This window comes from Candoia aspera, chromosome 1, assembly GCF_035149785.1.
Source record: "Candoia aspera isolate rCanAsp1 chromosome 1, rCanAsp1.hap2, whole genome shotgun sequence".
Classification (NCBI taxonomy): domain Eukaryota; kingdom Metazoa; phylum Chordata; class Lepidosauria; order Squamata; family Boidae; genus Candoia; species Candoia aspera.
This window is the reverse complement of record NC_086153.1, coordinates 324,023,442-324,045,725: the sequence shown is the minus strand read 5'-3', so window position 1 is coordinate 324,045,725 and position 22,284 is coordinate 324,023,442. Positions and strand designations below refer to the sequence as shown.

Below are 22,284 nucleotides of genomic sequence, written 5' to 3'. Positions count from 1 at the left end.
CAGCAGGAGCATCCATGTTAATAATATTCAGAGTATACAGAAAATAATATAAATGGGAATCTCCACCCCATAAAACCTCAGATCATGTCCCATCCAAAGTAGTGTCCTATGCAACATGATTAAATTACGTCTGGCTGAAACCTTTTCTTCACTATAGGGCACTGTTAAGCATGGTAACCCCATGCTAGTAACACTTAAAATATATACAAAAGATTATGGAACCTGGTTTGTGCAACAGACAATATCTGAGCCTCTCAAAACCTTAAATAGAAAATTCTCAGCCAGACATGTTTCCATTCTGTATTATGGAGGATGTTCTTCGGGAGGAGTAAACAATATAGGGTAGGCCAAGGTTAATGTAGGATTCATATCTTTACATTCTTATTTGCAAGAGTCATTTGGGTTCATGAAGCGTTCAGGTGCATTTTGCAAAAATTATGCTTTTGACTGAAGAGGATCATTGTTTATCTTGAAGGGGATAGTCCCACAATTACATCATCTTTCACTGAATAGGTGGCTTACAGATCTATTTTTAATCTGTTCAATCATGTCCAATTCTCAGAGACTGCCTGGATAAGTCCCTGAAGTTTTCCTGGCAAGGTTTTTTAGGAATAGTTTGCCATTGTCTGCTTCCTAAGGCTGAGAGAAAGGGCTGGCCCAAGATCTCCCAGCTGGCTTTGTGCCTAAGGCAGGACTAGAACTCAGAGTCTGATGCCTTAACCACTACTCCAAACTGGCTCTCTACAAATCAATAAAAAGAGCTAATTCCCCTACTCAGAACCAGCTCCATATCCATGCGATCACAAGATGTCAGCTGATCTGGAGAGCTGAATGATGTCTTTGATGTCTTTTCCTGGCTCTGTAGCAGTTGTTGTTTTTTAACTAGAGCAAAGCTGTATATATTTTTTTTGCAATACTATGTTCTGCTGACTTATGAGTGGTTTGTTTTCCAGTTTGAATTCTTCTCTCATCTATTTCCTGGTTCCTGGATTCAAAGCAATCATTATGAACGGCTTATCTCCGCTCCTCACCCCAGCCCTAATCTTCAGGGTACTATTTCTGATATCTGCCTGCCTGCTTGGAATGTTACTTCCCCCACTTTAGTTACTGCAGAAACCATGCAGCCATTATGGCACTGAGAAAGTGTCTTGACGCAAAATTGGTAGCGTGCTCTCATTTCATTGTTACTTGCAAGAGACTTCCAATGCTGGATAAAAGATGGCTTTCTATCAGGAAAGCTTTCCCTCATAGCAATGAATCAGATTTTTTTTAAAGTAACCAGATAAAACTAAACTTGGTGAGGGACTAACAATTTATCTTACTTGCTTTTTTTGTGAACTGGGGTGCTGAGGTTTCTGTTACTCCAGGACCAGTGGCTGATCCAGGCAGTGCACTGTTTGAATTAGTTTTTTTGCACTCACTCGGAGTAGCACAGCTTGCTTCATGGTCTTCTCTATCCAATCTCAGCATTTTGTGGGTGATAGTACCAAGGGGTATAACAGATTAGCTTTGAACTTCATTAACAGAAACATACTTCTAGGTCAGAAGTAGTAACATTCCTACTCTGCCATATTTTAAGGACATGAACATATTGGAGTAGATCCAGAGTATTCTGACTAGGGTGATGGGACTTGAAAACAAGATCTTTGAGATGTGGTTAAAAGAGCTGGGTATGTTTAACTTGGAGAAACTGACAGGAAACATGATATTGTGGGAGAAGAGCTGTGTTAGCCTATAGTAGTGAGAAAACGGGAGTCTGGTTGCACCTTTTCAGACTAACTAATTTTATTAAAAGGCATAAGAACATTGTTTCTGTTCCAGAGGGCAAAATTAGAAAAAATAAGTAGAAAAGACAGTAATATCTGGAGAATATTCCTAAAGGCCAAGGGTGCTCAGCATTGGAGAAGAGTTGCCTCTGGAGATGCTGGTCTTTCCTCAATGGATTTATTTGAACAGACATCGAGCAACCATACCTTGTGAATACTACAGCAGCTTCCTTGACTAAGCAAGATCTACTGCAGATCCTCAGCTGAGCAAGGAACTGGATTCCAAGATCATTTTCAATTCAATGGCTGTTTTATACAATATACCTAACCATCTAACGCATCCAGCAAATCCGGTTATACAGCATGCTCCGCTTGATGCATGTTAACTTTGCTTTGTTTTTCTGTGTGAGGTAAACCCAATTAACTAATTTTCAGTTCAGTGTAGTGTACAAGCTCAGAAAATTGGTTAGTTCATTAACCAGTTTAAGATGTTAGTTTGCTACATTTTTGTTTTGACTGTTTGGACAAATAAGGAACTGGGAACTTCACCAGCTTTGCGAGACAGGTTGAAACTTAAATGAGGTGTTAGCAGCCATTGCTTAGTCCATATTCTGACATAGCGTAGAATTAGCTCAAACTCCCCCAGCCTGGCATCTCCAAATAGCTTTGACTACACTGCCTGTTCCTCTGCCGCTGGCATAAAATGAGAAAACTTTGAAGGCTACTAATAGATTTGTTCCCGGTGAATTCATTTATTTTTATTCATCAAATCTCATCACCCCCCCAAAAGAGGAACTCTGGGCGTTTTAAGCAGAAATGAAAAAAAGAGCATTTTCTACTGTTAAGTACATCAAAAATTGTAGAAGAGGCAGGAACCCTGCCTTGGAGAGGGAAGGGATATTTAGCACCATGCAGGATTTTGCCAAATATGGTATCTTCTGGATGTGTCAGCCATGCTGGTTGGAGACTGTGGGAGTTGTAATTATTGCACATGGACAGCCCAAGGTTGGGAAAAATTACAGGTATCCACTCCAGATGTTACTTCCAATGGTGGATGTGTGGCTGAATTCACATACTGTGCCATGCCATAATACTGTTGGTTTTGTTTTCATTCGGTGCGGTGTGTAAAACTCAGCCCTTGCATCTTTTAAAATAAACTATGATTATAACAAAAGAATGTATGAAACCAATCTTTCTCTCTCTCTGTACATTTTTTTCCAGGCTGGTTTTTTCCAGTCATGTTGCAGCTCCCACTCCCAGTATTCTCAGCCTGTGGCTGGGTATTCTAGGAGTTGTATTCTCAACAGCTTGGAATGTACCAAGTCGGGGAAGGCTGGCGTGAAATGGGAAAAAAGCAAACCAAACCTCAGACTGTTCCAGAAACGTGAATGTCACCTTTTGCTCGGCTCACCATAGCGGGCTGCAAAATCCGGCTGACCATGAGACGGTAGCAAAGGGGTGCAGAGAACGCTTCCTGCCATCTAGACAGCCGTCTTACGGATTTTTGCAGCCCAGGTCTCGTTGCCTACTTTTGCACGCGGGCTCGACGCAGCCCAGCCGCGTCGAGAGAAACGGAATCCAGACACACCAAGGGAACGGGAACCTTTTAGGACTTGCCCGAATCCGAGACCGCGTCCCCGAGCTCCAGAGGGCCCGGCTAGCGGCGGGCGGGTAGGGCCTTCGAAGGGCGGCGTCGCTGTGCCAGAGGAGCGGTTAACGAGATCCAGATGTTCGCGGGGAGCCGCTCGTCGGGAGGGATTGGTCATCGGCCGGGCGGCGGGCAGCCAATGGCGACGCGCGGAAGGCGCCTCCGGCCCCGCCCAGGGCCAGCCCTGGGAACTCAGGGGTGGGATGCGGAGTGGCTCGCGGAGCTGGGACTCGTGGTTCGCACTCCGCGCCAGCCCGGGAGGAGCGAGTCCATCGCGGGGGCCAAGCACAAGCATGCTCGGGAGAGCGCCGCTCCTCTCTCTGCTCTTGCTGCGGCTGCTGGGCTGGGGAGCTGCCCTGCCCCGATCGCAGCTCTTCCTCTTTGGGGGGCCCCGGGGGGACCAGGAGCTGCCCGAAGGAGACGACGAGACCTCCGTGCCCGTTCCCTTGCCCAGCCCGCTGCTTTTCTACGAGACCCTCTTCAGTCAGCTCTACGTAAGTGCGCAGGCACGGTCAGCCCTTGGCCCCCTTCCGTCTGCCCTGGAGGGATTCGAGGATCGGGGCTGGGAGGGAGAAAGATCAGCCCCCCTTCCTCCGCAAATGGGCGATCCGAGCAGGAGAATGTGAGAGAGAACAGCCCGGGCAAGACAGCGCAGGGAGCCAGCCCAGCCGTGTGCCCAGTCCAGACGGCAGACTTCTCCGCTCAGCCTGAGCTATTTGCCCACGAAATTCCTGGGCACTTAATAGGGGCTCTGTCTCCCTCGAAGATTTCTTTCCAGGCTGATGCTCGGTCAACGGACATCAATGGCCCTTCTTTGCGCTGGCCAAGTTCTCTCTAGGAGGCCCACTGCGGTGTGTCGAATTTGAGCCTTCCAAAGTTAGCAGCCTGGCCAGTGGGCCATCCCTTCCAGTGCTCCCTGGCGTTGAACTTTGGCACACATTGCCACATGATGGCAGATGTCGCATGGTTCGTTTCAGATGCCTGAGGGCTGGCAGTATTTGCTAGAGGGATTGGGGGTCTAAACCCTTAAAACAGCCTTCTAGCAAAACCAGTGCTATGGATTAGTCCGTACAATTCTTGCTCAGTAAATCGAAAAACCCCAGCCGAAGAATCCAGCTCTGTCCTAGGCATTAAAAACCAGTTTTCCTCACAGGCTGAATCAGGCCTGCAACTAGGGTCTGTGCCCCCCCGCCCGGGGCAAACATGGATTCCACACCCATTTTGGCACCTGCCCAGCGCGGTGCCTGGGGCACATGACCCTCTTGCCCCCGCCCAGTTGCGGCCCTGGGCTGAATATATTTCTGAAGTGCTCAAGCTTTCCTTTTGTGGGACATTGAGAAGGAATCATCTAGTCAGGCAGTTGTGCTTCAGACTTAAAGCCAGAGATGGCATCCGCAAGATTTTGATGGCAAAGAGCTCCAAAAATGGGGATTAAAAGGGGGAAAAAACTACAGACTAGATTAGAGAAGAATTAAGTCAGGAAGTCCAAGGAGAATTGTGGACTCCCCAAAAGCACCCCCTTGATAAAGTCCCACCCAGTTTCCACCTGTATTCCTGAAGTCTGTCTGTTGCAACCGTTTTTAACAGAAACCGTCTGCTTCTTTTCCTTTGTACAGCCTTTCCAACCTTGAGCTGTGTTATACATCGTCGCTCATTGTTTCAGCTTTCACGTTAGGTGGGAAGTATTGTTTGGGCCTTTGCTTATTCCTGAACCGAACATTTCATATTTTCTAACTTACTGAGTGATTTTCACACTAATTTCTCTGGAGAAGTCCTTACGTCTATAAAGAGAGCTATCCTAGATCACAAATCTGTCCAACAGATTGAGCATTTTGCTTTTCAATTGTGGCTAGCTGGTTGCCTCTGGGAAACTCATAAACAGGGCAATGAAGGGAATGGTCCCATTCTGTCATTACTTCCCCACATCTATTATGTAGTGATAGACTGCATCTGAAGATAGAGGCTCCATTATAACAATGGAGAAGATCTGGCTTCTCTGAAGTGTTTCTCTGGTGGTGTTCAAGCATCGCTTCTGCTGTTGTAGATTCCATGTTGAACAGAAGGTTAGACTATAGGATCTCCAAGGCACTGTCTAATTCTATGGCTCTGTTCACACAACATGCTAAACTCCAAACCCAAGTTAGCAACATTCAGTTGCTGTGTTCACAAAACATACTATACCCAAAGAGCGGCATGGTGAACTCATTAAGGCATTGGACTATCATCAGGAAGATCCAAGTTCAAATCCACTGTTAACCACAGAAGCTCAATGAGTCCAACCTACCTCACAGGGAGGTGGCAAAAATGAGAGGAGGGAGTTCTACATACACTGCCTTGAGTTCTTGAGAAAAGGTAGATGATTTAACTAACAAATACATAAACAAACTGTAGCATGCCTTGAATAATTGCCCTGTTCACACAATATACCTAGACAATCGCTAGGTTCCTAAACCACACTGAATCATAGATTACCCACACCCATGTCAGCTTAATCTACTGTGGAATGTTAGGGGAACCCAGCCTAAGATTCAGTGATCACTTTAATTATTTTTATATATTCACAAAGTACAGGTTTTCATGACTGCTGTTTATTGGTAAAGTGACTTCCAGGTAATGCCGTGTGGGACAATGACTCGTCAGCACAACCTCCTTGTCTCACGTGGTACAACGTGGAAGTCATTTCACCAATAGTTATAGTTAGTTGTAATGAGTTATTGTTGTATTAACTATAACAGCAAATGAAAGGCTTCTCTTCTGCCTGTTTGGCAATTCCCATGTTAAGGGATAGAGCAACACGTGTTGCAGATGGCCACTGTGCTTTGTGAGAAATTTTGAAACTTCTTCTGGAGTGAGTCAATGGTCCAGTGAATCTTACTCTTGATCTTAAGTCAGGGCAGACTGGGAGTAATGGAGGTTGTCATCCAAGCTGTCAGAATACCCACCATAAATGAAAGTGAAAGAGTATCATGGAAGAAACCTAATGCTCCCTTGTACGTTGGTAGCATAGAGAAACCTCAATGTTTGGCCATAATCAGTGATCTTTCCAGTGAAGTTCTCCTGATAGAGGCTTCTGAGAAACCCCAGTCTGAACACCATTGGTCTTGATTGGAGAGCTGGGAGGACTTGGAACATTCAGTCTTACACTGTTCATAGTTATATTTGAAACTCCTTGAGTGAAAAACTTTCTGCAGTATTTTATTGAAGCATTTTTAACATGTGATTACTTTCTTTAATGGATTCAGCAAATCATTAATTTCTCATTCAAACGGGGATGTGATTTTTCTCACTATATTTTTATTTGCTGCTCTGACAGGTTGGGACCAATGGGATCATTTCAACTCAGGACTTCCCCAGAGAGACCCAGTATGTGGATGATGATTTCCCTACAGATTTCCCTGCCATTGCTCCATTTCTATCAGACATTGACACCAGCCGTGGGCGAGGTAAAATCTATTGCCGTCTGGATGATTCCAGAGAAGTCCTGGAACAGGCTGCTCAGTTTGTCCAAGCTGGATTTCCCACTGCCACCAACTTTGCCCCACACCATACCTTCATTGTTACCTGGAAGGATGTAGGAGCCTATGAAGAGGTCACCCACAGCTCTGCACCCTCCAAGCAGGTGAGGTGATGCTTTGGGACATCTATCTTTCCTGTGATTTCCATCTGTATAGCATGCTGAGCAGATAACGCTGTAGTCATTGGGCCAGGTTGCTAGGATGCTGTGAAACATTTAGAAAATGAGAGGAAGTATCAGACACAGAAAGCTGATTGCTAAGATCGTTTTTTTAGAAGGAGGTAAAAAGTTGGTGTCATGTGGGACACTTGAACAAGAGTGCCTGTGTCCACAGAGGGTGGCAGAGGGACAGGACTGAGAGAGCAGACTCCTGACCCTGCCTCCTCTCAATTTAAAAGGCTGAGATAGATATTGAGCGAGAAATCTGATGTCAATAGATGTCTTTGTCTTGTCAACAAGACCCCTGAATTTTGCTTGGAATAAGATAAGGACATTGTATGTATTATGTTAATAGGCTATGCAAGTATGGGATACTGGGCCCAGAAAAGAGCTGAGAATCACTTTTTTCTTTAAAAAAAAGAAAGAAAGCTTATAGTCCTTTTGAGATTGCATAGACAATACTGAAGATCTGAAATTCCAGATGAAATCTTAGAAGCAGGGAGGAAGGACTTCTGAGTGGGACTTCTAAAGTTGTGAGCCCACGGGGGTAAAGAGATGCCACTTTTTTAGAACGATAATGGAGTTGGTTCATAAGGGAACATCAAGAGCACATATTATCTATGCAGAAGATCTTTGATTTAATCTCAGACAAAGAGTCAATAGAAGATTGTAGGAAAGGAAGATCCTGGAGAAGTGCTGTAGTCAGACAGCACTGAGCTGGCTGGACAAATAATGTGACCTCAGTATAAACCCATTTCTGAGGTTAAGACTGATAAATGTAGATGTTAAAGGGCCTAGTATAGTATGTCTTTGCACAAAAAACAGATTTTCAGATTTTTCCATGTAGCATTGAAATAAGTTCTCATGTAAGAAAATTTTACATTTATGGAATTCGCAAAATAAGAGGTTTTTATTTTAGACCACTAGGCTTTGTGTGGCGTGCTGGTGATGCCTCCCAAAAGGAGGAAGGCCCAGGATAAAACAAACTATGATTAAATATAAATTCATTAAAATTAAATTATGGTGAATATCATCACTCCCATGTACTATAATTATTCTCTCACATTTAAAGGTGGCTCTTTTGTGTGGCAGTCTTTTTTGGTTTATGGCCTTGGGGCATGCATGCTTGTCTGAAAAGAACAGGAGTGTTCTCACGTTCTGGGGCCAGCAGAGACGGCCCTTCAGTGGAGGAAGTGAAAATAATTTCTTATTTTCGAAAACTCTTGACTGCTGCCTTAAACATTTGTAGTTGGGAACGGTGGGTGGATTTCCCCAAACAATTCAATTATATGTCAGCAGGGAATCGCCCATTTCATATTTTCCATAGCACGTGGAAAAGAGACATTAATAAAATTCCTATAATTGGGTGGGTATGTGTTTTGTTGTATTTTGTTTTCAAAATGGACTCACCCACATTAAAAAAAGAGAAAGAAAATAAGACTAAGCCATTCCTGTCCATGGAAAGCTGGCTTTGCGTTTAAAATGTGGAGAAACATAGGAGCTTGCTATCTGAAAGGGTCCAGTTTTTTAAAAAAAAATCTGTACTAAACTTGGTCAGGCTGCCAGCCTTAGTGCCTTTTGAGACTTCTGAAGAATCATACACCAGCTTCAACGTTGTTTGGTTCCCATAATCAGTAGGTACATGCAGTTCTTACGAACCTCCGTACAGTTCCTCAAACCATTGGCCCCCGTGGCTTAGGGATATGACTCACTTCTCTACCTGAGCAGTTTGGGAAAAGAACCTGGCACCTGGAGAACATGTCCAAAGAGAGAAAATAAAAAGGAATAAGTTTTGTAGATGATGAAGTGAATCTGGTTCAGAGCCTACATGTAGGTCACCATCTCCCTGGGAAACTTGAGAATGCCAGAGGATGGGGATTTGGATGTAAAGTTCTCTCACTCCTTTGCAGAAGCCCCATCCCTTACTTATGAACACACTGTGCCCTTCCAGATGTTGCTGAAGTACAGCTACCACCATTAGCCATTGTGGCTAGGGCTGTTGAGCATTGTGGTTCAGCAACATCTATGAGGCTGTAAGTTGTGCAGTCAGGTTCATCGTATCTGCAAGAGAAGTTAGGGAATGTGGCGTTCTCTAGCACTGATGGTGTTACCTAGTCAGGTAATAAAAGTCTGCAAGCAAACCAAGCTCAGAGAGCACCAAGGGCTCCACAGTTCAACCCTGAGCTACGGAGATTCTCTTCTATTGGAAGTTAGGGAATAATGCCTTACTGTCTCCTCTTGCATGGAAATGGGCAGGTCATGCAGGGGGAAATGTGCAATGCTGTGAAGCCCAGAGTTGTTTGGGAAGAAGACTGGATGAGCGATTTTGCAGGCAGGATTAGACCAACAGGCAAGACCCTCTCCATTCCTGACCTAACTTGAAATGGCTAGGATTGAGCCTTGGACCTTGTGCATTCAAATCCATAGCCTTTGCTGTCTCCTCTTGCTGTGGACTCCCTCTGATCAAGCCCTGAGCTTTATGTCCTTCCAGTTTTTGAACCTGAAAATGGGACACTCTGTGCCCCTACTCCAGTTGCCAAATAACTGACTGTCCTGGAAGGGGATTTTGAATTAATCAAACTGTGAGCTGCTTCACATTTTATTTGGAGGCTCAAAGCTGTTTGGCTGAGGACTGTTACAGCAATTGCACAAAAGGTGAAAAGGGGAGAATGGGTGTCTCCAAAAAACATGGTGGATGCATGCCAGGGAAGCACTACTAATGTTGGCTCTTGTGCACAGATGTTCTGAAATGCCTGGAAATGGGCATGGTGTTTCACGGCTTGAGAAAAAGGTGATGGCAAGGCTGCAGCCTCTTTGCAGGACATTTTCTGATTCAGAAGCCCACCCATTTGTACCTCTGTGTATAGGATTCTCTAGTGACTCATGGGCCAGAAAAATGAACTCTGCACCTGCTTAGGAACCTCTTCATTTTTGTTTTTCCTTCATATATTCCAGTTTTAGATTTGGTGTTGAAAAGAGATGCCCTGGTATAGCTTCAGGTCCCAGAGCACAGATCCCATTCAAATGCTTATGTAGTTGCTGTAGAAGCTCCAAACAGCAGCAAGTTCGCATGATCAGGGAGTGTCCAAAGTGGCTCTGAGACAAATCATGAATATAGGAGGAGGGAACACCCCAGGACAAGCAGCTTTGCTTGCTTATTTCTTCCCACAATCTGGGACATCTTGTTCGATTTAGTGGTGTATTTTCAAACTCTGGTGAAACTGGTGTTAAGCGACTGCAGCTTCTTCTGTCTATTCCCTTCTGTGGCCTTCTAGTCATTGCTTCTCCACTAGTAGCAGAAAGGGAGCGGTGGCCTTTGGCCAGTAAAGCAGATACAGAAAAGGATGCTGAGTGGGTAAATAAAAATATTAGGCCAGGATGCAGCTGCTGCGTAAAGCACAATCTCCACATTGGAGGTCTTTAAAAGGGGGCTGAAAATAAAACTGCTCTGATCATAATGCTTTTCTATCAGTCTGTGGTGCAGTTACACCTGGAATAACATGCCCAGTTCTGACCACTGCAGGTCCAAACAGAAAAGATGTAACAAAGGACAAAAAATGATCCAGGGAATGAATGCCAATCCATGAGGAAAGGCTACAAACTTTGGGATTGCTGAGTTTTAAAAACAATGGAGGGAAAAGAGTTTGTAGGCAGGGGTCGCACACAGTGAATCCTGGAGGATCAAAGACGGATAGATGATGCTAAGTGGATTGCATTATGTCTGTGTGTGCAACTGGCTTCTCTTTTAGGGTTCTCTGAAAAAGGGGGATGTATACAGAAGAGTTTTTTTTCAACATTATGTCAAGCCTATTTTAGACTTGCTCTAATGTTTTTTGTCTTTCCTATCTCAAATTGGCAGGAAGGTGAAATTTAGCAGTGCAATGGGGAAGGGGTTTAAGGTTGCATGTGATCCTGGTACTACAGCCTGTCCCTCTGATTTGGAAGAAGGAGAATAAGATGATAAGATGCATGATAAGCATCTAAATGTATGCATGATTAGGAGAAAATGAATAGGGAGATGCTTATTTTTACTCCAATCTCAGGTCATTCAGCGGAGCTGAATGGTGGAAGATGGACAAAAATGAAGATTTCTTCTCACACTCTCTTGTTAAAGAAGGCATTTTGCTGCATATCAGTGGAACTTTCCAACATGGATTGTTTTAAAAGAGGGTTAGACACATTCCTGGAGCTTATCACTGGCTACTGATCATGGTAGTTATATTTTAGCATCAGAGTTAAGGTCTAGCTGGTGGACTTCCCTTGGCGTCTGGTTGGTATTAGTAGGAATGCGATAAGGAACAAGAAATCCTTTGGTCTGATCAGTGCAAGGGCCTTTGTATGTTGAAAGAAGGTGAGGAATTACCAGGGAACAGATTTGCAACAGAAGGTGCAGGAGAGGAATCGCAAGCCAGAGGTATAATCTTTTCTAATAGGGCATAGTGGTAAATTTTGGTCCCCATTTCCCTCCTCCCTCAGCCCCACAATGTTGTTCCTCCAGAAGGAGTGGTAGAAAGTGCCCCTTTTGTGTCACCTTTGACAAGTGTCCCACTCTCAAAAGTCCATTGGGAGTGGCTTTGGGAATCAGCATCAATCTGACCTTTGCTGTTGCCCTTTGACCCTTAAGTCCCTTGATCCTCTTATCTGTCAATTTTCCCCTTGAAAGCTCTCTGTAAGCTGTTGGTTTCATTGTGACCCTTGTTTGTTCTTTAACCTTCCATTTGATTGCTAAGGGCACGATCCACCAGGGAAGATCCACCAGGGAAGTTCTCCTCTGCAGTACACTACATCAGAGCTACAGAGGAGTGGCTTGTGGCAGGATTCCTGCATGCTTTTCATTCTTGGCAAAAGGATTTCTGCAGGAGACCTTCTCCAGCAGATCAGATTCCAAACAGTGTCCTGCTTGGCTTTAGTGCCTTCCTGCCAAATTCTCTCCCTCCTCCTCCCTACCTTGTTTGGCCAGGTTTTTAACTCCCCTGTGTTCTTCCTCCCAGATCTCTCCCTCCCCAAACTCGTCCAAATTAGCTTTGTTTACACAGCTCAGCAGTTCCGTAGGTCTGCCTGTGTGTCACTTGACAACAATCCCTCCTTTATAACTCTGGCAGGAATGACGAGGGCTTGCCATCTGAAAATGCTCAGAAGCTGTGAAATGAGAGCCCCTCCCTCATCTCTGCTTGCTGCTGAGAGCAAATGGCTGAAGCCCACAAATATCTTTCCATTACTTTACAATATCCCGTTCCTGTTAGGAAAAAATAGCGTGAAAGGAGCTCTAGCCAGAAGTCAACACTCAGTGGTTGTGTACGTGCCTTACATGGAGAAAATGCTGGGTTTGAGCCCCACGTGTCCGAGAGATGTACTGTGGATGACTTTTACCTAACAGTTTAAGAGCAACCATCTGTCAGAGCAGGCAATTGCTTGGTTAGCTGCATCAAAGTTCTGTTCTCCTGGAAGAATGAAGGGGGATGGAGACTTTAGGAGAACTTAACAGCCTTTCCAAGGTGCCATGGAAAATAGTTTGGCTCCTCTTTAGAATGATGAGAGTGATTGCCCTGAGCTGAGCTGGCCCGAGGTAGTTTTCTGTCCATGAAAAGTGTTGGCCGCAAGCCTGGGGGGTGGCCTTGTGATGAGATAGGGTTAAACAAGATAAGCAAAGATTAACACCAGGATTAACACCAGATGAACAATCAAGCAGTAAACAATATCCTAACTGAGGAACTGGAACAGCCCTCTGGAACATCCTCCCTCCAGAAATTAGGATGTCCCCGACCCTGTTGGCCTTTCGTAAGGCTGTGAAGACCTGGCTTTGTGCCCGGGCCTGGGGCCTCGAGCGTGTGGATGGTCCCGTCTCTTGGCTGTATTAATATCTATGCATTGCTCACTTGGCAGCCATATATATTTATTCTGTATTTATTTTATATTTTAACTGTTTTAATTATAATTGTTTTAATTGTTTTATGGCTTTATTGTTGTACGCCGCCCAGAGTCACTTGCTGAGATGGGCGGCTATAGAAATCAAATAAATAAAAAAATAAAACTACCAACTTAGACGAACAGTCAAGCTGTAAGCAACAGCTTAGTTGAGGAACTACCAAGGAGAGAACAACGGCCCCACCAATACTGTCAGGGCAAGCTACTGTATATAAACAGAGAGTAAGGCCCACTCCCTTCTAGCACTGAAGATGTTGTCTAGTCGGGCAATGAAATGTCTGCAACAAACAACCAAGTTCAGAGAGCACCAAGGACTCCCCGGGGTTAAACTTTGCTTTAACTCTTAAGGAGGGCACTCTGCTGTATCTGAGGTGGCAAGACAGGGTGCAGAACAGACCAGGCCATGTGGCACATATAAAGCTGTATACAAGATCTCTGCGCACTTCCTTCTACTCCTCTCTCCTCCTAGCAGATGATAGGGGTGGCATCTGTCTTCCTTGGCAGCCCTGCGTCCAGGAAAGTCATTAAGGTGTCTTCTGAGAAGCTTCTTGCATTGTTTCCACTGCTAGTACTGAAGTATACAGCCAGCCATCTTTTGTACATGGAATGGGAAGGGGCAGTATTCTGTCTTTTGCTAGCTTGGACAAATGACAGGTGCTTCCTGGGTTGTTGAGGCATGACCATTAGATGATCGGGAGCAGTGTTTTTCAAACTTGGCAACTTTAAGATGTGTGGACTTCAACTCCCAGAATTCCCCAGCCAGCAACACTGATCTGGAGGAATGTTTGAGCTGTCAGGCATTGGGATGCTGAAACTGTTTTAAACACCTCTTGTGAAACAAACATGCTTCAAGAATCCATTTTTTTTTTTTTTAATGGTATGGCATAGCAGTTTGGTGTTCATGCTGCTTTTCTTGCTGGAAAATCCTTGTGAGGTCCAGCAGCCGGATGTGTAGACTATTTAGCTGTGACAAGTCATGTTGCCCAGGGTGCACCACAAGGAGGCTAGTCTACATTGAACCGAGTTGGGCTGAGAGAGAGAGCGACTGGCCCAAGGTCACCCAGCCGGCTTTCATGCCTGAGGTGGGACTAGAACTCACAGACTCCTGGTTTCTAGCCCAGCACCTTAACCACTAGACCAAACTGGCTCTCAAGAATCCATGTGACATTATGGCAATCACTTTTTAAGCTATAACATGGGAATAATCTTTCTAACTGCTGGTGCCCTTTTGGCCACATATAAGAGAGGCATTCTCTTCTGCCACAAACAGTGTTGTAAAACGTGAATTTGAGTCTTGTGGGTCTCAGGCATGGTCATCTCCTAAGAAACAGTTGTAATTTATTGGACAGAGTCACTCTTCCCCAACTTGGTGCATTCCAGAAATATGGAAGGCATCCAGTTGAGAAGACTGACCTAGGGATTGGAAGATTTCCTTGAATGCAAAGGTTTTGAGCTTGGATATTGAGCAAACTCAACTCAAACTCAAGTTAGAGGGATAGAGCAGTGTAATCTCAGTTTCAGTACTGACAGTCTCTCATCATCGTCATCATCGGCAAGGCTTCTAAGATACTCACATATTGTTCTGGAGGTTAGATGAATCAAATGCCTTTCTCCGGTTACTTAGATTTCTGTGCCTTAGAACTATGACCATTTTGGGAAAGAGAAAAATAGTTGTTATGGACACTGAAATACTAAAAATGATTTATGTGACTGAGGTTGCTATGGAGTTCAGCAACTGCTCCTTCATGAACAGAAAGTTTTACTAAAAATGATGCTAGATTTCTAGGACTTAATTTGGGCTGTGTTCAGTGCCTGGATTCAAATCTCTGGATATGTCAAGAGATACTATCTTCTTATTTATTTACTTAGCACTTATAAAGCAATGTTTTGAGAAGGAAAAAAAAAGACTTTGGCCAGAAGCTTCCTAATTTCATTAAGGATGTCCAGTTTCTGTGTTCTTGGGTGCCATCCAGGTCTCCAGATATATACTTTTACATACAGTCTGACTGTTGCTTGCATTGTGTCAGGGTCGTTAGAAGGTCGGCACCCGCAGGGGATGCTGAGCTACAATGCCCAGATCCCTCACCAACTTGCCATGCTGTCAGGGGGTGCCAAGAGTTAAATAGTTATTCAGTAACATATGAGATACGATTGGATAAAGGTCTTCATGGCTATGGAGAAAGTCTGTTCAGATAAGATGTAGCAGTCAACGGGCACAGCGTGTTGAAAAATTTCACCTGTTCTGTGGTTCTTTATAATGGTCTTCATATGTTCTTAGCACTGTTCTGCTGTTCTTATTTCTTGCCTTTCTTTATTTAGGAATGACACGGCTTGATGGTCAGGCCCATGGTTGCACATGGAAAGCCTACGATTTAACCTCTTGTCAATTAGTCACAGAATCAATGTCCACCTGAGCATTTGGGTTGAGACTTTGGGCTGCAAATTTGAGTAAATCTTCTTCCTTTTTTGGTTATCAAGCTTTGTAGCTCTCACATCTGTTTTTGGCCTGGATGGAAGCTCTACCTCTCTTCTGGTTCCCAAGTGGGTGATCATGAAACAGAGCAAAATATTTTTCCCCTTGTAGCTGGGGAAAAAAAAGTTTACTAAAGGCCAGGAAGATAAAACAGGAGGAGAGAAAGATAAATGATACAGGCAAGGCAGTTTTATAAGGGCTTGAGCTCTGGGAAAAAAGTGGAAGGGAAATCTCCATGATTAATGACAGAGATCTTATTTCTTAAGTGGAGTTTTTTTTAAAAAATGATTGTATTTATTTTCAATATTTTCAGTATTTATAGTAGCCCCTCTTAATCTGGTGTACTATAGTAAGCTAGCTGGAAACTCTTGGACATATTAGCTTAATGAGTTATGCAAACCCAGAAAATTGAACTAATTGATTCAGTACCTCATATTACCTTTCCCAGGGACAAACAAAGTGAAAGAGAAAAAAAAACACAATACAGACTTGCAGATAAAAAGGAGGGAATAGGATAATTTCTTAATTGAATTGGGGGCAGAGAGCAGAGTTAGTAAAATGTTTTGAGAACATGGGTTCAAAGAACTTTATGAACTTTCCTCCACATAAATCTTTACAATGGCCCTGTGAAGTGAGGCAGTATAATTGAATCTGACTCTAGGAGTGAGGTCATAGAGTGGTGAGTTGATGGGAAAAGGGAGATCTGAATTCCGTGTTTGCTTGCAACCACAAAACTACATCTTCTTCCCTTTATGATGCTGTCCTCTTGGACCAATGTTTCTCAACCTAGGCAATTTTAAGATGTGTGGAGTTCAACTCCCAGAATTCCCCAGCCAAACATCTTAAAGTTGCTAAGGTTGAGGAACACTGTCTTGGACTAACCCAGATTTAGCTCTCATCCATGGGTTCTCCCTTACGGATGTCAGAATTTGATCCCCTCCTTTTCTTTTTGTGCTGATTTGCTTTGCAGCGTAACACCTTCCAGGCTGTCTTAGCCTATAATGATGCAGACACCTACGCCCTTTTCCTTTATCCTGAAGATGGGCTCCAGTTCTTTGGAACACGTCCCAAGGAATCCTATAATGTCCACTTGGAGCTCCCAGCCCGAGTTGGCTTCAGCAGAGGGGATTATCAGCGGCGGGAAGGACCCTACCTCAGCATCACCAGCAGCGAACAATCTGTCAAAAACCTCTATCAGTAAGTAGCTGCTGTGAGGCCTGGATAATGCTTTGTGTTTGTGTTTTGTGTCAGCCCTACAAGGCTGACCAGATTAGGGCTCCACAGGAAGGTTAGAACTCTACGTTATTGAGATAGGCTCTAGTAACAGAATCTTTCAAGTCTGCCTGTGTTTTCCTTCCCCTCCCTCCCTTATGATGGAGTTTTTAAAGGTTAATAAAAGAACTCCAAGCAGCTAACAGCAATCTTGCAGAGTAGAAGCGTGAACCAAAACTTGTACATTTAAGCTTAATTACGTTCAGAAATAAATTCAGTCTTCACACAGTAGTTAGATGAAGAAAAAAATATAGCTTACATTTATTCAGTAGATCTGGATACAAGTAGCTTCATAGTAGAAGGTAGTTAATCATCACTGGTTCTTTGTAGACATTTTTATGGAAATAGAAATGTCTACATGCAAGCAAGATGAAAGGACGAGAGCTGCATTCTGCAGCACCTCCTGCTTGCAGGTGTGCCAAAAAGTAATGGAGATTGTTAATCCCCAAACCCAAGAAGAAGAAGAAAGTGGAAATCAGATGACCCATGTGACATCCCACAAGCACAATAGAGATGCGTTTACTAGAAGGACCCCCTTATTCTTATGAGACAATGCTGAGTTGACCCCTGATGATTCCAACACCTTATACCCTAAGGCAGTGTTTCTCAACCTTGGTAACTTTATGATGTGTGGACTTCAACTCCCGGAGTTTCCCAGCAAGCCATGTTACCTAAGGAGTCAGGGGAAAGTCAGTCTCTTTCTCATCCTTGCCCACCCCCTGGGCTTAAGACATACTTTTTCTGCACCTGCTGTTCTTCTAAAAACTTCTGGTTGCTTTCTCCAAGGTTATCTCCATGGCTCCCTGTAGTTTGCCACTTAGGGATGTACTGATATGGTTAAAGATTTGGACAGTGAAAGGAAACAAAGTTTGGGGAGAATGACCTTTAGCTTGATATTGATCTGAAACATTTTGGGAAAAATGGAGCAAATCCCTCTCCTTTGACTGAAACCTGGGAGTAAATTGTGGTATCTGAAAAGGCCTCTCTCTGCCACAGTGAAAGCGAATGGGTTGCTCCTTGCTCAGTGTTCCTGATGGCTCAGCCCCTGTGAGAAGAGATATAACTTTAAATATTTGAACCCCACTTTGGGATTGCTTTTAATAATAAAGTGGTCGTGCATTTCATAAATAAACAGATAAATAAAACAGGTAGCCCAGGTGAAGTTCCTCCAGCTGCACCTGGCTTCCTTTTATTTACTTTTATTTAAACTTTGTGAGCTGGTGGACCAGTGGTATCTACAGGGTGTTGTGTGTGTGTCAAATCAAGAGGGCAGTCACAGCAGTGTGACCAGAGCCCTGCCCCTTTTATTCATGTGTTGATGTTGTACACCCATATAAGGAGGTGAGGTTTCAGCTGCGCTGCTACAACAGCCATCTTGGCTCTTGCCTTTTTTGACACCCTCCCAACAGACACCATAGCGGTAGACACATTTGAGTGTTTGTGGGAACTCTTCCAAAATGGATAGCCTGAGGAGGCTTGCCTGCTTACAAAATGGCTGCCCTGGTGGGTGTGGCCAATCTCAAAGCCTCTCTTTGATAGAAGGAAATGGGTGAGGTTGCTCCTCACCAAGCCTCTACTTCCGCCCAGCTTATGGGTGGACCCTTGTCCAACTGTAGAACAGGGCTGCTCTTGTAATTTTCTAGTAATGTGCACACAGTAAGTGGTGCTTATGAAGGAGAAATGTCTTTTCCTTAAAAGCAACTGCTTTATGACAATAGGTAGTCCTAATAACGTGCATTCTGAGAGAGTGAACTGTATGAAGTGACGTATGTTTTCCTCCTGTCAAAGATGTTTTGCTGTGGTTAGCTAAAGTCAGACTTTTCTCCTTGTAGTCTGGACTGGAAGAATTAGTCCAAGAATCCTAAAGCTCTGATGAATGGCATTTATTAGAAGGAAGACTAAGCGCAAGAATTCCCACAAGTGCCCTATTTTCGGATGAAACTCCTATATATAGGCAATTTAGGGCGGAACAATTCTTGTCCATTCTTTCCCACTTTTCCTGAAGCTAGACTGTTTTGCCTCTGTTGACAAAACAGTAAACTCTCACTCCTGTCAGTGTGAGAAGTGCCTCTCACAGCTATTTCAACAGACTAGCATTTTCTCTGGTACCCTTTTTTTCTTTTCCCACCATTAATATATTTTCAGATGGGAAGCATTTAGATCTGCAGTTTGAAATGATACCCTCCAGCAAAAGTCATGCCATCTTAAATGCATTTTATTGACTTGCTTGTTTGTTAGATTTATATCTTGCCTTTTGTTCAGGAGATCACAGCAGCATGCATAGCACTCCCTACTCCTATTTTTACTATAGCCTGTGAGTAGATTGAGGTGTGCGAGTGTGACTGGCCCAAAGTCATCCAGTGAGCTTCCATGGCTGAGAGTGGACTAAAATGTGGGTCTCTGGTGCCAGCCCAACACCTTAATCGTCACACCAGTTCGGTGGTAGTGGGTAAATGTATATGGAAGTAAACTTGTCCACAAGTCAGACTCTGCCATCTGCCATGTGCAGCCATTGGAAAGTTTGAGTGCATTTTTGATTCACGGAGAATGAGCGTGAGCCCAACTCTGCTCAATACCTAACATCAACTGTTCAATCATCAATCACCAGTTACGCATCTTAGATTTCTCTGTTTCATTCCTCTGTTTTTATTTACTCTACATGTTTATAGACTGTGTCCTCATCATCCATAAGAGATCCCAGAGCATTCATAAAATTATAAAAATATAATATAAGGCATAAAAACTATGCAACTAGCAAACAGCAACCAATCAACCAGTCAAGATCTGTTTAGATTGAGCTGAATATTTATAATCCCTGGGCAAACAGGAATGTTTTGATTTAGTGCCAAAGTAAAAGCAAAGTTGGCACAAATAGTGTCTCTTGCCTTTATGGAAGGGATCGTCAGCAAGGAAATTGGTTTGGAAAAGATTTATGGACTAAAGATCATAAGAAGAATTTTACAGGATCAGATCTAAAGCTCATGTAGTCAGGCATCCTGGTTCTTTTTATCATAGGATCATAGAGTTGGAAGCTTTACAGAGGTCATCTATTCCAAATTGCTGCTTGGTGTAGAATCTGCTAAAGCAATGTTTCCTAATTGTGGCAACTTCCAGATATGTGTGGATTTCCACAATTCTCATCATTGGCCATGCTGACTGTGAAATTTTGGGTTTTGAAGTCTGCACACTTGGAAATTGCCAAGGTTGGGAAACCCTGCATTAGAGCATGTCTGACAATTGACCATCCATGGCCATCTTCAAACCTTTTACGTATCTTGAAAATGCTTTGCTATTTTTTGCCCATTTATCTAGTATGGGAAGGCAGGGTTAGTAAATCCAGGGCCGCAACTGGGGGGGGGGGCAACTGGGCATGTGCCCCAGGTGCTGTGCTGGGGGGGTGCCAAAATGAGTGCTGGGGTGGCACCAAAATGAGTGCTGGGGGGGGTGCCAAAATGGGCGCAGAATCCATGTTTGCCCTGGGTGACACAGACCCTAGTTGCAGCCCTGTGTAAATTGTCACTATCTTCTATGACTTGGTGTCATCCACAGGTGAGACACCATTATAATTAATAAACCAAAAACAGTGACACCAAGTAAAGATCCAGTACCCAAAGAATTTTCACTGGGAAACGAGCTAGTCATTACTGTGTCTAGAAGAAGCAGAATATCTTATGGAAATGAACAAATCTATGCACATTTGCTTGTCCCCTGGCAACTTTTAAAAATGGGCCTGCTCTAGGCTTCTGTCTCTGACTTGAAAAAAAAAAGCACCCTATGGTGGCCATCAGGATGTGTGTGTATGAGAGGGGTAGAAATCAAATGGGTTAGGTAAGTCTCCCTCTACCCTGTCTGTGATGGTCCTCTCCACAGTTAGTCTGTTGTAGTGTTTCTCAACCTTAGCAATTTAAAGATGTGTGGACTTCCAACCCCCAGAATTCCCCAGCCAACTTGCTGGCTGGGGAATTCTGGGATTTGAAGTCCACACATCTTCAAGTTGCCAAGGTTAAGAAACACTGGTCTGTTGGATAAAAATAAAAATACTTTTTTTCTCAATCTGGTGCCCTTCTGAAATGTTGAATTCTGTCTCATTCCCAGCTCCATGGTCACTAATCATGATGGCTAGGGATGATGGGTTTTATAGTCCATTATATCTGGAAAGTTTTAGGGTGGGAAAGCTGCTTTTCAAGAAGGATGAAGAGGGTCAAGGCAATCCAGTGGAATATCTTATTAAGAGGTGCATATTTGCAGCACTGAAACTTCTTAACAGCCTGGGTTAAGCATTAAAGAGTTTGAAGAGAGCATGGGAGGTGAAGATTTAGATTTTTCACTGAAACTTGATCACTGCAAGGAGTCAAGTTTGTATAATAACAGCTGCCATATACATTTCCCACTATCAGAAACCAGCTGTTCTCTCTCTTGGATCTGGCTGACTTGAGAGGCATCTGCAGAAATAATGGAAAACGAGAGACTGCTAAATAAACTTTTACAAAGGATATTTGATTTGTTTAGATAGGCTAGGAACTTACAGCTAAATATTTAGCCAGTTATTTTTTTGATAACAAAGTTTATTCAAAGTTTTGCACAATGAACACAGAAGGAATAACTACAAATAAATACAAAGTCAGTCCCTCCCTACACCACCCCACCCATCCATATCTTAGCAATTAATTATATTAATTATATCTAGTTGGTTGCTTAACCCAAGTAAGGGTAGGAAATCCAGCAGGGAATCCTTGCTTCTCTGCATCTCTTCCTTCAGTAGTTGTCCCATTTCTAATCACATTTCCCCCCGACCTTGGCCCCATATCAGATGTTCCCTTGATTCTTTCCTAATTTTCTAATCCTTGATTCTTTCCTGCCTTTCCAATTACTTTTCTCCCTGGACAATTATGTAGTATCTGGATGCTGATTTTTCAACTTTCTATGATTTCTCTCTCTCCCCACATGCCCATTGGTAATTTTTGCTTCCTTGTCCTTGATGCCTTCAACTATTCTGTACTTCAGTAAACCTTAATGTGCATATTAATATTGATTTCTCCCTACAATTTGGAACCTGGTTGCATCTGTGCTATATGGTGGTTCAGTTGTATGGCTAATCCAGATCAGATGGTTTCCTCCCATGTCAATATTTCTCTCTTAATGAGGCCTGCAGCTACTACTGCAGTTAGTAATATGATATGGGTGTCTGTGGATGGGGAGCGTCCATTCTCTTCCTTTTCATTGTTACACTTGTTTCTACTCCTTGATATGTACCTTGCCTTCTATCTCAAATGGATGTTCAAGGTCATCAGCAAGAACAAAGGGAAATACAGAAACAAATGTGAAAGCACACATTTAAAAACATTGTTAAAAATAATAAAACAACAATCAAATCCCCATTAGAACCATTTAAAGAGCTAAATTAAAGAGCTGTGTCTTACCCTTCTAAAAGTAAATAGGACAGGGATCAAATAAAGTTCTTGGACAAATGAATTTCTTTGCTTAGGAATGATGTAAGAGAACATCATAGTCTCTAAGCAGGGGTGTC

General features: G+C 43.4%; 1 protein-coding gene across 1 annotated transcript in view; it reads left to right on the top strand.

The window, feature by feature from the left end:
- The first annotated feature begins 3,636 nt into the window (after positions 1–3,636).
- The window catches only part of NID2 (nidogen 2), a 56,646-nt gene continuing 37,998 nt past the window's right edge, over positions 3,637–22,284 (top strand). Inside the window, exons 1-3 of the mRNA XM_063290541.1 lie at positions 3,637–3,908; positions 6,728–7,033; positions 16,456–16,682. Of these exons, the coding sequence (XP_063146611.1) occupies positions 3,708–3,908; positions 6,728–7,033; positions 16,456–16,682 (734 nt within the window). The 5' untranslated portion in view covers positions 3,637–3,707. The remainder of the gene's footprint in view (positions 3,909–6,727; positions 7,034–16,455; positions 16,683–22,284) is intronic.